Here is a 13,786-nt window from a genome sequence, read left to right as displayed (position 1 = left end):
ATTATTATAATAGATTTGATTACAGATTTGTAACTTTTGGTTAGCTAGTATTTTCGGGGTTCCAGAACCCGAGGTCAAATACAGAATAGTGTAGGTCACTATCCTGGATATGACCTCGACTAATGATTACATTCATACAAAACTTCATCAAAATCAGTCCAGCAGTTTAGCCGTGAAAGCGTAGCAGACAGACAGACTTCCGGATTTAAAAAGTTGGTATGCAAACATGAATATGGACGTGTTTTACATAAACCATAACGATTGCGTTAATATTAAATCATTGTAGGTAATTTTCGTCCTTTGCTTATTAAGAAATGGTTAATTTGTCGGTGACACTTAGTATACCTATAAATATAATTTTCTTATCAGTAAGTAGACAAAAACTTTCACATTCATAAGTGCAGCGGCCTATTATCACATAAGTTGCATTCCTCAGATCCCATAGTAAACGTTATGCTATAAAAAGCTGAGATAATATAGCGTCCTTTAATTCCACGGGAATGTTGACGCGCTGTATGACGTCATTAGATAGGTATGCGCACACGCAGCGTTTGAAAGCGACTCGACTCTTAAATAGGTCCGCTTCCATAGGCCACTTAAATTTTAATAGTTCACTTTAATCCAAGTAACGGTGTATGGTAGAAGAAAAAATAATCTCGTACAGCTTAAAAAACAAGGACAATAAAACTCCTCCATGTAAAAAATGCTAAAGTACGGTAACTTCTATGATACGCAAAACTGTAATCGTAAACATTTTTATTAAGTTTCTTTGCCCTATGGTTTTACATGTGAACGAATTAAGAGTAGAAATATATACTAATATTATAAAGCTGAAGAGTTTGTTTGTTTGAACGCGCTAATCTCAGGAAGTACTGGTTCGAATTGAAAAATTATTTTTGCGTTGAATAGACCATTTATCGAGGAGGGCTTTAGGTAGCTATATAATATAACATCACGCTGTAACTAAAAGGAGCAAAGAAATAATTAGCCTTGAGGACTTCAATGATGCCCAAAATAACTATTCCACGCGGACGAAGTCGCGGGCACAACTAGTACGTTATAAATATTGTTAGGTGGCCGACCGTGGTCGTAGCCTAGTATCTTTTCACGGAATGTAATGTGTCACTATATGTTGAGCGAACTCCGACCCTTGTAGCCAATAGCTATTTTACAATTGGTTAAAGAGAAGACAAAATAAAAGAAGAATACCAACTGATTTATAGGAGCAAGCCTTTAAAACTCTTTTGATGTTATGAAATAATTCGACAAAAATCATAAATAAATATACCTGATTTACTTATTTTATCGTAAAGAGACCTGTTGTTTATCAGTTAAAGTTAAAAGTGGGCTAAACGATGCGATTTACAAACAGACATACAATCTTATCCTATACGTACCTAATGGCCGACTGCGTTATTGACTTAACGTATCGAAATTGCTTCTTACAAAACAAGTGCTCCTGATTGCGTGCCTGATGTGCCAAAAAATATAAAATCTTTTACTTTATAGTCTTAAATAATTTAAACCATGTAACTTTTACTGTAAGTCTGTGTCATGTTTAGATTGTGGAGAAAAATAAAGAAAGAATTTAGGTACATGCAAGTAATGTGGAAATTTGGCTTTTATACGAAATAAAAGCCAAATTTTCACATTTAATTTTTGCTGAAATATAATATACCTAATAAATGTCAATAGAAGCCATTGGTTTTCTCTCTCCAGTTCAAAGCCAATGGCAGGAATCCAATATCGATTTGTAATTTAAAAAATAATAAAAATGATTTTAGTCATTTAGTGTCAGTTCATGTAAGAATACTTCTCTATCTGTCAATATGTGATAGAAATTAGTTAATATTAACTTTTACGAAGCATTATGATACATCAAACAAAAAATATAGGCATTCCCACGGGAGCGAATCCCCGAGGCGCAGCTAGTTTTTTTTATAGAAATACGTGTCACCGGATGCAGCGAGATTGCTTGCTTTATAGTTATAATACGCCATATAGATCTGGAACACAGTTTCTCAAACTTACTGTTCCACGTTCTATTACACTCTTAAAACTAGAATAATCCAATCAAAAATATTCGCTTGATACGCATTAAAAATAAAAGAAAAAAACCAAAATAACTGAAACATTTTTTGTAGAGATCTGTCCATAAACATTGAAAAATAAAAAGTTACCTACATTTACACGTGTGAATTGAATTACACACCTATTTTTATTAAAAGAATAATAACTATTACTTGAACATCGCGTTACCTGACTCATGTTTGTACCTCCCTAATTATTTAAATTAGCGATAAGTCCGCCTTTGTTTAATATGTTTTACTCTTATGATGCAATAAAGAGTTTTATATCTATCTATCTTGTGGAAGCATACCCCACTTTGAGAAACCAATGTTTTAGAAAATGTCGCTACTGCAAAAACTGCAGCTGTGGCTCGCATTCGGTGTGATTAGTGCGTTGTGCAAGTGCAAATAAATCCATTTCTACATTTGTAAAGCTTCACAGGACACGAGGATTATGCGTGCGCGTTGCCTACTAATCATATTAAGAAACCTTATAGGCAAATGCAATATGCACTGATATAAAATTCTAAGGCACTTATGGCAGAGTGGTTAATGTATCTGGTTTTGTGAACTGAATTTTTTCTGTTTGTTTTTGAAAGGGATTCGTTTTAAAGCCGAAGGAAATGGCTTTGCCAACTGCTCTGCCTTGCATGTAAGCAGAGGTTGCATTTAAAATTACTTTTTGGTGGATATTCGCACTATAAATACCGGCATCGCCGGCCGTATTGAACAAATAAGAAACATATACAGGAAGGTACTCTAACCTTTGGAAATAACAAAATTAACATTCATTTCCCATAATATCTACGTGCCGTAAGCCCTAGAAAGAGTCTAGTCAATATACGACGAATTTATTTCAATAGTAAAGCGACCGACTGGCCCATAACTTACTGCCGAAACTTATGTTATTGGTGCAGATGATTTCCTAAAATTTCCAACTGAAGTATACGATTTTTCGACTACGCAGGCGTATTGCTAGTTGTATAAGCGCGTCCCCGATGTGTTTACTGTAAAAGGACAAACCGTTGGTCGGTCGACATCTCCATGGCTTCCTGTGCCCAATACGATGCGAGCCACTAATCCGTTTATGAATAAACTAGGCTGGTTGGTTACGTGTTGTTTGGGTACAGTCGGGTGCAGGGAAACACTGTCATCTTTTAACGTCGGTTAATTTTTCAGAGCAAGTTTAAGTTTTCAGAAGTATTCAATTTTTTTTTAGAATTTCTTTCGATACCTAGTAAAACTTCAAATTGGCCATCCACATACACAGCATCTCTTTTTGCATTAACTGTTAGCCGACAGTCATCAGATTTTAAAGTTCACGTTTAGATCAACCTTATGATGAATTGAAGATTTTGTATACCATGTGAATAGTAATCCTAAAAAAAAAGTTAAAACACCCTTTTTCAGTGCTCAGGTTAATCTGGCCTCGAGTGTACCTATATAATAAGCGGATTGCATTTAACCTACAATTAGAACAAATAGGATGAAAGTAAAAGAGATACACTAGGGTTTTTTTGATATTTTGATAGGGATAAATTATAATTTATTATATGTTTTTATACAAAGACCTAAATGAATTAAAGGATTCAAGTTCATCGCTTTTACTTGCATGTGGATGTGCTGTGGTACCTACCTAAGAGCTTCCATTAAATACAGAGATCTTTGTACTTACGTATACATACTTGTTTCAGATAAATATATACCTGGTAAAAATGCTTTATTATTTACACTGAAATTAACACATTTACAAGAAATAGTACATAGATATAAAATAAAAAAATTACTTGCAATGGCGGACTTGTTCTATCCTTCAGGATATAATGTTATTATAGATGCATTTAAAAGCACGGCCTGTTATCGAAGAGGCTCGTCACGTAGCTAACAGCTGAGTTCCGATGCCTGTAGGCTACTTTGGTATCTGCCATCGTCTTTGGCTGCTTTCTAACTGTTATAAAATAAATAAATTTCTATCCTGGTGTAGTCCGTAGGGAGGACTTGGAGTGCGCTTGCGATTACAGGACAGAAGATGGCGTCTTCTAAATACCTCAAATAAATATAGGAAATTATGCAAGCAAAGTTTCTACGGATTGAAGAATAAATCCAACCTGAGACTCAACATCGTCGGAGCCGCGGTTCTTCTTCTTGGCTAAAGTCTCCGTTGCATCCTCGCTACTCTAGAGAGGAGCCCGGGGTAAGACCATGGATCCTGGATTGAGTGAGTCAGGTTTACACGAAGCAACTCCCGTCTGACCTCCGCAACCTTTGCAGGGGATCCTACCCGTATTGGATTGGTTACACATCCAGTTGCCTAATTATACTTTTTTAAAGTTTTTCCCATGATATTTTTTCCTCGCCGTAAGAGTTGGTTAGTAAATATTGTCGTAACTTTTAGAAAAATGTATTTAATCTGCCCCGTATATATTTATTTATTTCATTCATATTATTTGTTGGCTTAGTAGCTTGGTTTAGCTACTGACAACGACGAACACAATTTCCCTTTGAATTATTTAAATTCCATACCACATATTTAGATCTCAATCTTTACATAATCAGTTTAGAATTGAAAATACCTAATTAATTTTATTGATTGGGGCGACCGGTGGAATTCATCAAGTTAATCAAATCGCTCGTCTGTTATGCAATATGATAGTATAATATCTAAATTTATACCATAAATTATACACTAACATTTTAACATAGAAATGCGTGATATTGGATAATTTCTCGTTGTTATCATAAGCACAGTAGATGGAAAATTGATAAGAAGATTTTTCACATAGTATACGAAGCCTTGATAAGGTTCATGGTAATTTTGTAAAATGATTTAGTCTTAGTAATGCAATACCAACAATCAGTATTATGTTTATCTTACTTATTATTACAACAATATAATTATAACGATAAGTTTGAATGGTAGATACAAACAGTAGGTCATATTTCATTACGTCGTTCTCTGAATGCATGTTTGTTACACTTTCAAGCAAAAACTACTTAATGGATTTAGGTAAAACTTTGCAAATATTTAGCTTATACATAAGAATAATATATAGGCTGCAATTTACTTGCGGCAAAAGACGCGGGCGGATGCTAGTAAATAAATTAAATAATGAAGCTCTCATACGAAGGAAAAGACATAAACGCGCTTATAAAATACAACTATTTTGTTTTTATATTTTTTTAACAGGTTTTAATTCACACTTTCTCGGTAGTAATATTTCTTGACACTTTTATTATCTAGATTATGGTAGACGTAACATTTCCGGTTTTAGAATTACGCAGAACGAGGCGACTGATCCCGTTTTTTATGGAAAATGCGAATATAATTTGGTTTTATCATTGGTACTAACTTGTATTGTAAAATTTTCGAATGCATGACTACCTAAACCGGTAATTTCGACAGATGTATTACATATAAGTGGCGAATTAATAAAAAAAGACAATTATAATTTAATGTTAAGGGCAAATTTAGAATTAACATTCATTATCCTATTATTAATTACTTCAAAATGCGAAGTTTGTAAGGGTGTGTATGTAATTTTTATACTGTAAATTTAAATGAAACTTTGTAGCAATATACGAGTAGCTTAGACATTAGAATAGAAACGGACGAATTCACGGGGAACAGCTAGTAACAGATAAAAACATGATTACACAATTTGCAGCACATATATTATAGGTATATACCTAGACACTCCTTCTACACTTCGATCATAACTCTTTGACCAAAATCTATGACGAAACATGAAATTTGCGTACTGACAGACAAACACCGTTGCTTTTAATCTAACATGTTAAATTTAATGTATAGCCGGATAATTACAGTTAATTATCAGTAATGCAGTCTGACAAGCTGAGATTTACTAAGCAGGTACAAATTAAAAAATACTTTACGTATTTGTGATCAAATTAAAATAAATACTTATTTAATATAATCTTTTAATATTTCGACGTTTTTATTATTTTCGAAAAGTATTTGTTTCATACAAAAATGTGATTAATAAAGATTTTGCTTCGAATAGGTATCACCTGAATTACTTAGCTTAATCACGAAATGAAATAATGACACTAAAAATATTTTAAATAAATATATCTTAGTAACTTGGAACTATGTTTTAGGCGTAGGTAAGCCCTTCGTCTAAAAAATTTCGTTCACGTGTCGATATCTGAATCTTGATTACTACATTTTAAGCTTACAGTCTTGTGACTATTGGCTCTGTCTACCCCGTAAGGGACAAAACGTGATATTTTTGTGTGTTTAATTTGAAAAATGTAAAGTAAATCTCTTTGAAAGACGAGTAAGTAAAATAATAAAGCTTGATTTTTTATTTTATTTTACGGTCGTTTAGTTAAAACAATGACGGGGTCCATAAGACCAAGGTTCTCATGCGCATGCGTTAACCAAGCATTCATAGCATCTGTCCGTCTGTCTGCCTGTGCGCATCTGTAAATAATTAACTGGAACGGGTGCTTTGTGGAACCTTGTTTTTGGAAGATAAAGGACATATGTATAAGAGAATAAATGTGTTTCGTTTTTATTTAAGAAACAAATGACAAATGTAAAGGTTTTGTTGCTGTATAAAATAATTTAGTAATATTTAGACCTAACAATAATTATATTTTGTGTCCTTATTTGACATAATTTTATTTTAATTTAATGGGTGCGTACGAGATATACTTCTACAAATCTAAAGGCTTATTTATGAAGTTTATGAGTAGGTTTGTGCAGGAAATTGTCGAGTAATATCCTTTCCGTTTGTGGTGGCTATAATTATAGATAAACAGAGGTCAGTTTTTTGTCCAATAAACTAAAGCAAAATGGTTATTAATAGTATTTGTCTTTCCTGTCATACCAAAAATAATAATTATTACATATACATATCCGCGATTACGTCAAAAGATAGTTATCTTTGTCTTAACGAAATAATCGATGTCTAAGTAATGAAGATGTCGTTATGAACGCGCATAACAAATAAGTTCCTGCTAATTTTCCATCCCGCAACTATGTTATACCTACCTATCATAAATGCGAAAATAATATATTTTTTAATTCACGGTCTCAGTAAAACCATTGAACCGATTTCAATGAAATTTCGCATACACATATTCTGTGAGAGAAAAAGACTAAGACTTGTAAGTACTATTAACGCCAAACGGTTGAAAGCATTGTTTTAAATCTGTGGTAATACAGTCAGTTCTTATTCCCTCTTCCTCACCCTCCACAGAAGTGTTTTGGGGCCCGGGGTCCGCCTTCCGACTTTTCTCTCTCCACTTGGTCCGGTTTTCGGGCGTCCTCTGATTTCAGTCCATTGGCCCAAATGTCATCTTTTGCGACGTTCAGCTATGATACAGTCAGCTCTATTATGGTAAATTACTTCCCGGTTAAATTTATATTGTAAGTAATTAAAGTATTTCTATAACAACCACCGATACCGACCCATCGAGAGCCGACATTCCAATGAATCACTCTGTATGTGACGCACCGGTGGTACCTAATACTCGGTGATGCAGATTATAATAAAACAAACACTTATTTCGTGCTAATATATAGGTGATAAGTACTTTATGCTATATTTCGTTTTTTTTTTAACCCATTGTACAAGCTAAGGTTCCAATATTTATCTTTTGTTTTCATTCGTAAATATTTTTTGTTTATATTGTATTTATCAATGCAAAGAGCGTTTAAAACTTTTAATTAATAAAGAATCAGATTTAGAATTAAAAAAATAAGGCAACTGGTAGCAATATTATTTCAATAAAATATTTTTCACTAACAAATTATAAACTTAACAATAAGTTACTTTATTTTTAATATTTTCAACTTACCCTCAAGATCACCAGGATACAAATCACAAAATATCCAGTCAAATACGATCCAACACTCAATTGTTCATAACATAGACAATAAACCACAAATTTCTCTTTATAATATCTTGAGTTCACACTGTTTTGCTTAGTTTTAAAGCACGCGCGCGGGAATGTCAAGTTTTTCGCCGCGCATTGTGATGTATCGTGCACTACTGTCGCGCATACCGGCATGGGGCACGACTCGACTGTAGCTATTACGTTTTATGAATACTAAACATCACGTATCAGCCCTATCGCTTTGTTGACGCTGCAGACATAAATTTGTAAAAGCGCTCTCTATGAGCGAATAGCGGACTTAAAAATGTTTGAAGCGCCATCTAGTATTTATGATCAAGACAATGTTCATATCAATCTGCCAATAGATGGCGCTTATTAACAGATTCTAGCGGCATTTTTACTCAGTAACATAACTAAATATTACGTTACATTAAGCTCTATCGCTTTGTTGTATCATTCAATAAAGAGGGATTTTCTCTAAAATACTGGTTTTTTTAAACGCCTTTAAGCGAATAGCGTCAAGTAATTTTTGTAGTGCAATCCAGTTTTTGTGAAAAAATCATTTTGATATTCATTTGACGATAGATAGCGCTATCTTTTTTCAGTAAAGTAGATAATAACATTATAAGATCACTGACTTGATATAAGTACCCTGGACTAAATACAATAATTTGAACGTTAGCAAATTTCTGGCCCGGCAAACAGGAGACAAAAATGTAGAGCAAACGAAACGAGGGGCTCACCTAAAATGGAAATTTATAGGAGGAAGCGGAATAATAATATTTTCATGTAAGTCGCCTAAAAGCACAACCAGAGCCAAGAACGTGAAATGGAAATTAATTGCTCATTTTTACATCGCCATTTTTTTAAGTCGAGTCGATCTACATAGAGGTCGTTTTTCATGATTGAACGAATGATAAATTTGTTCAAATGTTCAATCATCTTCATCCTTTGTGTCAAATCGTTTTGTTGTCATAGTTCATTTATTCTCTTCATTCACATTCACTTGTTCTTTCTCTGTCAAAATGGCTGCCGCAACGGAGGTGTGTGTTAAATTCTCCGTAAATTTTTATGTAATTTAGAATAACAAAATTGTTTTTAAGTTAATAATGTGTAAATTAATTTTATTTATTCCGTGTTTCAGGCGAGACGCGAACCTATTCAGGCCGTGCAGGTATTCGGTCGCAAGGTGAGTGTTTCTGGATGCGTCCACGTGTTTGTGACTACCAAAAAGTGATAATTTACTAATTTCTCATCATTATTCGGCAACGATCCTATATTGCATTACAAATTGTATGAAATTTCGTAAGTGTATGAGTTATTTTGACTGACCTTCCGGCCTTTGCAGTTCTAACCTCTTGCAGGTGAATTGCTTTCAAAAGGAAGGAAAAGCAAGGATTCCGTTGTACCAGCCATCTCAAGAATGTCTCTTAGAGTTGGTCTAAACGGGAACTACAGTTGTTTGATCAATTTTACATAAACATTCGCATTTTATCATAATAATAACATAACCTCATCATTATAGGCAAATCACACAATCATTAAAATTTACCAACATTGTATTTCAGAAAACTGCCACAGCAGTAGCATACTGCAAGCGTGGTCATGGTGTTCTCCGGGTGAACGGTCGTCCCCTGGAGCTGGTGGAGCCCCGTCTTCTCCAGTACAAACTTCAAGAGCCAATCTTACTACTCGGCAAGGTATGGAAATAAAGTAAAATGTGGGAGACATATTATTGAAGAAGTATCTGTGTAGAGCTCAAATATTTTGAGATATTTTGTAAGATAAATTGGTCAGTTGTGCATAAAATGCTGGGTTTTTGTGTATGGATATGTACGCTAAATAATTAATAGTGTTTAGAAGCATTGTTTGCCAATAGAGTAGAATGAATTGAGGTTTTATGTTATGGGGTTGTTGTGTTGCAGAAGAAGTGAATGCAACAATTTCTGTTATCATAAGATTCCCTTTTTTTTCATCTATTTAACTTTGCCTAGTTAGTCATTAAACTAAAATTTGATTTGTTATCAACAATATCCATAGTTAGGTTGCCATTTTTAATTTGGCAAATTGTAACTTTGACTTTTTAGATGAAAATGCAACATAATATTCCACAATATACAAAAAGGAGAATAAAAGCAAATATTGTATAATTAAAGTTTTGGATTGATGATGCATATGGACAAATGTAGTTCAAATGTCAAAGAAACATGATGAGTCAATCTTATTCCGAACCTGAGCATCTTTGGATGTGAAGTGAAACGTCCATCTGATATCCTTAATATCTTCCAACATAATCATTTAATAAAAGGCCTTAATGACAAATTTATGAATGATTTTCCAGGAAAAATTCTCCGGCGTTGACATCAGAGTGACTGTCAAGGGTGGTGGCCACGTTGCGCAGGTGTACGCAATCAGGCAGGCAATTTCAAAGGCCCTCATTGCCTTTTATCAGAAATGTAAGTACTATCAAAATAAATATTTAAATTGACATCTCTTTCTTACAGAAGATTTTCACTTTCCATGTTTACTGTAAACTTTTGCTTCATCCACATTAATTTAAATAATATACAGTAAGACATATTGTATATGAAGTTATAGGAATGAAGTGTCACTGCCTTGCATTTCACTGTGTCTAATAAATCACAGAATTGAGAGGCAAGATAAAAAAAAACAAGCTTTGATGACGACACAGTCATCACCTTTATTTAGTTTATAATATTGGAAATGTATGCTTATTTCTACCCTTTCTTTCCAAAGCTGTCTTGCACTCATGCAAGTCAGCCATTTCAGGGAAAGGAGATTATTTTGTGACATTTACCAAACGGCAAGTGTCTTATATACCTTGCTTGTTTGAAATGTACACTACATTTATGATAATTATATTATAAAGCTAAAGCTTGTCTGAAGGCAGCTATAACTGATATCAATTTATTCAACAAACTTTATTCCCTTTTCAGATGTAGATGAGGCGTCAAAGAAGGAAATCAAGGACATCCTCGTCCAATATGACAGGAGTTTGCTGGTGGCCGACCCTCGCCGCTGCGAGCCCAAGAAGTTCGGCGGACCCGGGGCCCGCGCCAGATACCAGAAATCCTACCGTTAATACATTTGTATGCCACGTCCAGTGGTCTTGCATTGGTATATTGTCTGTCAGTGCAATAGCATTGGGGGTTTAATAAAGTAAGAAAATTTAAACTTTGTTTTATTTTAGTAATAACATTATAGGGGAGAAACCTTGCTTGGCATAAAAACTAAAATTACCCAATTTTGGTTTATCAAGTACGACTCAATAACACACAAAATCCTGGTAAAATCACTTATTTCTCAGGTCTTATTCAAGAGACTTAATGAAAAATGAAATAAAAGATATTTCCATAACAATTTATTTAATTTAGATTCAAACTATTGTCTTTAATAGTCATTTACAGATCTAATTACAAAGATTAAATGCAAATAAAGTATCATACTTCCAATTAATTATTAGACATGAACACTGAAAAAAACTTAGTTAAATGGAAATGTTTTATAATTTTCTAGCGATTTAATTTACTGCATTTTAATATAATTGTTGAGAGAAGTTTAAGTGTTTAGTAAACACAAGAATAAAATAACACAGAAATGCCTTTCATTAACCAAAATTGTTTGACACACATTTATTAGAATAAAGTTGTCGAAAGTCTAAAAATAGCTGTCTATAGTTAATGTTAAATTCTGCCGTGTTTGAGTCTTGAATGTCGTCCTCAATTGTATTGCGGTGGTTCCCACTGGGTACGAGTGGGAAAAAACTTTCGTTAGTCCCCAGTGGTTATAATTGGAATATTTTTGTTGAACTAACTACATTTGCAAAATGTCCGAATAAACATACCTATCACGCATTCATCTTCGTTGAGAAACAGAAAAATATATAACATTAGAATGTTAGCAGTTATGTCTTTCAAATCCTTACAAAATATAATTTTAGTTATACACAGATCTTGAGACTTGGAAACGCTATATCTATATTATTAAGTGTTGGCACTTCATATTAATTAACAACTTATTAGTACAATTAAGAAGTATATGTTTAAAGGGTAAAAGATCCACGTAGCGTGGCTCATCTAGCTTCGAAGGTCTCGTTATAACGGCAAAAGAATTCTTAAATAACAACTTTTGTAGTTTACAATAAGTTACATATGTTTTTCCTTTTGAATCCAATATGAGATTGATCGAGATTACTAAGGTATAGTTAACTTAAAAATACTATAATAAAACTTGGGGCCGCAGCCTTCGGTATCCACATTAATTTTAAAGCCTCTGCTGCAAAACTAAATAAATACATCTACAGTTTTTGCGTGATGAAGTTACATTTCCTCACAAACTTCTAATAATAATAATGAAAAAGGTGGCTGTACTTTTAGCAACTTTGGTCAACTACACTCCCTATTTATGCTTTATTTATGAAATCGGTCCACCGATCAGCTTCCAAGCTCTGAGTTAGAGTCTTGAGTCAGCAATAATTACAAAAAAAGTGCAGATATAAAAAGAAATCAGAAAAATATAAGACTACAAGTAGTAAGTACTGGTAAAATGTGTCTTCACAAAGTGGTTAGTGCGAGTTTTACTCAATCAAAAGCATCGCCCAACTAAACACGAATTTGTAAGGAATTGCATTAGTGCCATCGCATTACCACTAATTGTATGGGTTGCGCTGATCAAATGACATACAGATTACTTCATCGATGCGTTTGATCGAGTAAAAGTCCCACTAACCCCTCTAATGTTAATCACCATCAGTCACCAAACGTTTTCATAATTTAATTCGTAGTTTTGATATTGCATCTGAATTCTGCTTTTCTTTTACAATTTCGCAGAAACTGTGCAATACAAGTCAAGTCGGTGAGCGGTGAGAAGATATCTCTAAAATTAGTTTCAAATAGAATTTACAATTCTAACGGTGTTGGGAAAACATCGTGAGGAAACCTGCACATTCAGACAACTGGATGTGTTACCAAGATCGATCCAATACGGGTTGGGTTCCCGTGTAAAGTTTGCGGAGGTCAGATGGGAGTCGCTTCGTGTAAAAACTTGACTCACCCAATCCAGGATCCATGGTCAAAGGCATACCTCCAAGGCTCCTCTCCAGAGTGGTGAGGATGCATCCGGTACTAAAGCCAGGAGGAAGACAATTTGCAATTTCTATTGTCGTATATTATTCAGATTTCTTTCATAAAATAGATAGAACAGTGCATGTAAACGAGACTGACATTATCTACCCCTCTACACTTCAACAGTCTCGACGCCCGTAACATATTTTTGACATTGACATGTCATTTCCCGCCATTCTCGTGTCCTTCCCCCACTTCTTCGTGCACCTCCTCGAATTTGGCGCCCATTCTCTTGAGGGCGATGACGGCGGCCACGGCCTTGGCCCAGCGTTTCTTGATGACGTACCGTTTTAGCTTCGTTTTGGTGACGTGGAGTTCTGTGCACAGAGCCGACTGGATCAGCCACGGATGGGTCAGCGTCGACGCCGCCGGGAGACGATCTCTAAACATTGTAAGAATGTAACGGATACATTTTTAGTTTTTTGAGCTAAATTAACAAAAGTAACATTATGCATCATGGTGCATCTCTCTCTCTCACTTTGTGTGATCCCAGTTGCACCCTCCGCCACAAGCCAAAATGCCTGGGGCCTGGGTGCACTTTCCGACACTTCTTTCTTTGTCCTTTTCGCAGCCTCTTTAGTTTTAAGACAGCACGCATGTTATTCGCGACGTCAAGCCAGGAATTTATGCATGTACCTTGGTAGCTATACTTATATATGTATCCCCACAATAATAAGCATAGGTATTAGTCTCATATTTAATTTGCCA

General features: G+C 34.5%; 3 protein-coding genes across 3 annotated transcripts in view; 2 read left to right on the top strand and 1 right to left on the bottom strand.

Moving 5' to 3' along the window:
* Nucleotides 1–8,127, bottom strand: part of LOC106135609 (uncharacterized) — a 36,072-nt gene extending 27,945 nt beyond the window's left edge. The window contains exon 1 of the mRNA XM_013335965.2: nucleotides 7,896–8,127. The gene's annotated coding sequence lies outside the window, so the exon portion shown is untranslated. The remainder of the gene's footprint in view (nucleotides 1–7,895) is intronic.
* The window catches only part of LOC132903040 (tRNA-cytidine(32) 2-sulfurtransferase-like), a 198,856-nt gene that overhangs the window by 97,216 nt on the left and 87,854 nt on the right, over nucleotides 1–13,786 (top strand). The window lies entirely within an intron of this gene.
* On the top strand, nucleotides 8,867–11,129 carry LOC106135563 (small ribosomal subunit protein uS9). The gene is made up of 5 exons (XM_013335911.2): nucleotides 8,867–8,977; nucleotides 9,079–9,123; nucleotides 9,503–9,634; nucleotides 10,276–10,390; nucleotides 10,892–11,129. The coding sequence occupies exons 1-5, from the start codon at nucleotides 8,960–8,962 to the stop codon at nucleotides 11,035–11,037; spliced, it is 456 nt and encodes a 151-aa protein (XP_013191365.1). The 5' UTR covers nucleotides 8,867–8,959; the 3' UTR covers nucleotides 11,038–11,129.

The sequence above is a fragment of the Amyelois transitella genome, chromosome 21 (genome assembly GCF_032362555.1).
Source record: "Amyelois transitella isolate CPQ chromosome 21, ilAmyTran1.1, whole genome shotgun sequence".
Lineage (NCBI taxonomy): Eukaryota > Metazoa > Arthropoda > Insecta > Lepidoptera > Pyralidae > Amyelois > Amyelois transitella.
Note: the sequence above shows the minus strand (reverse complement) of the source record. Positions and strands in the feature narration are given on the sequence as shown.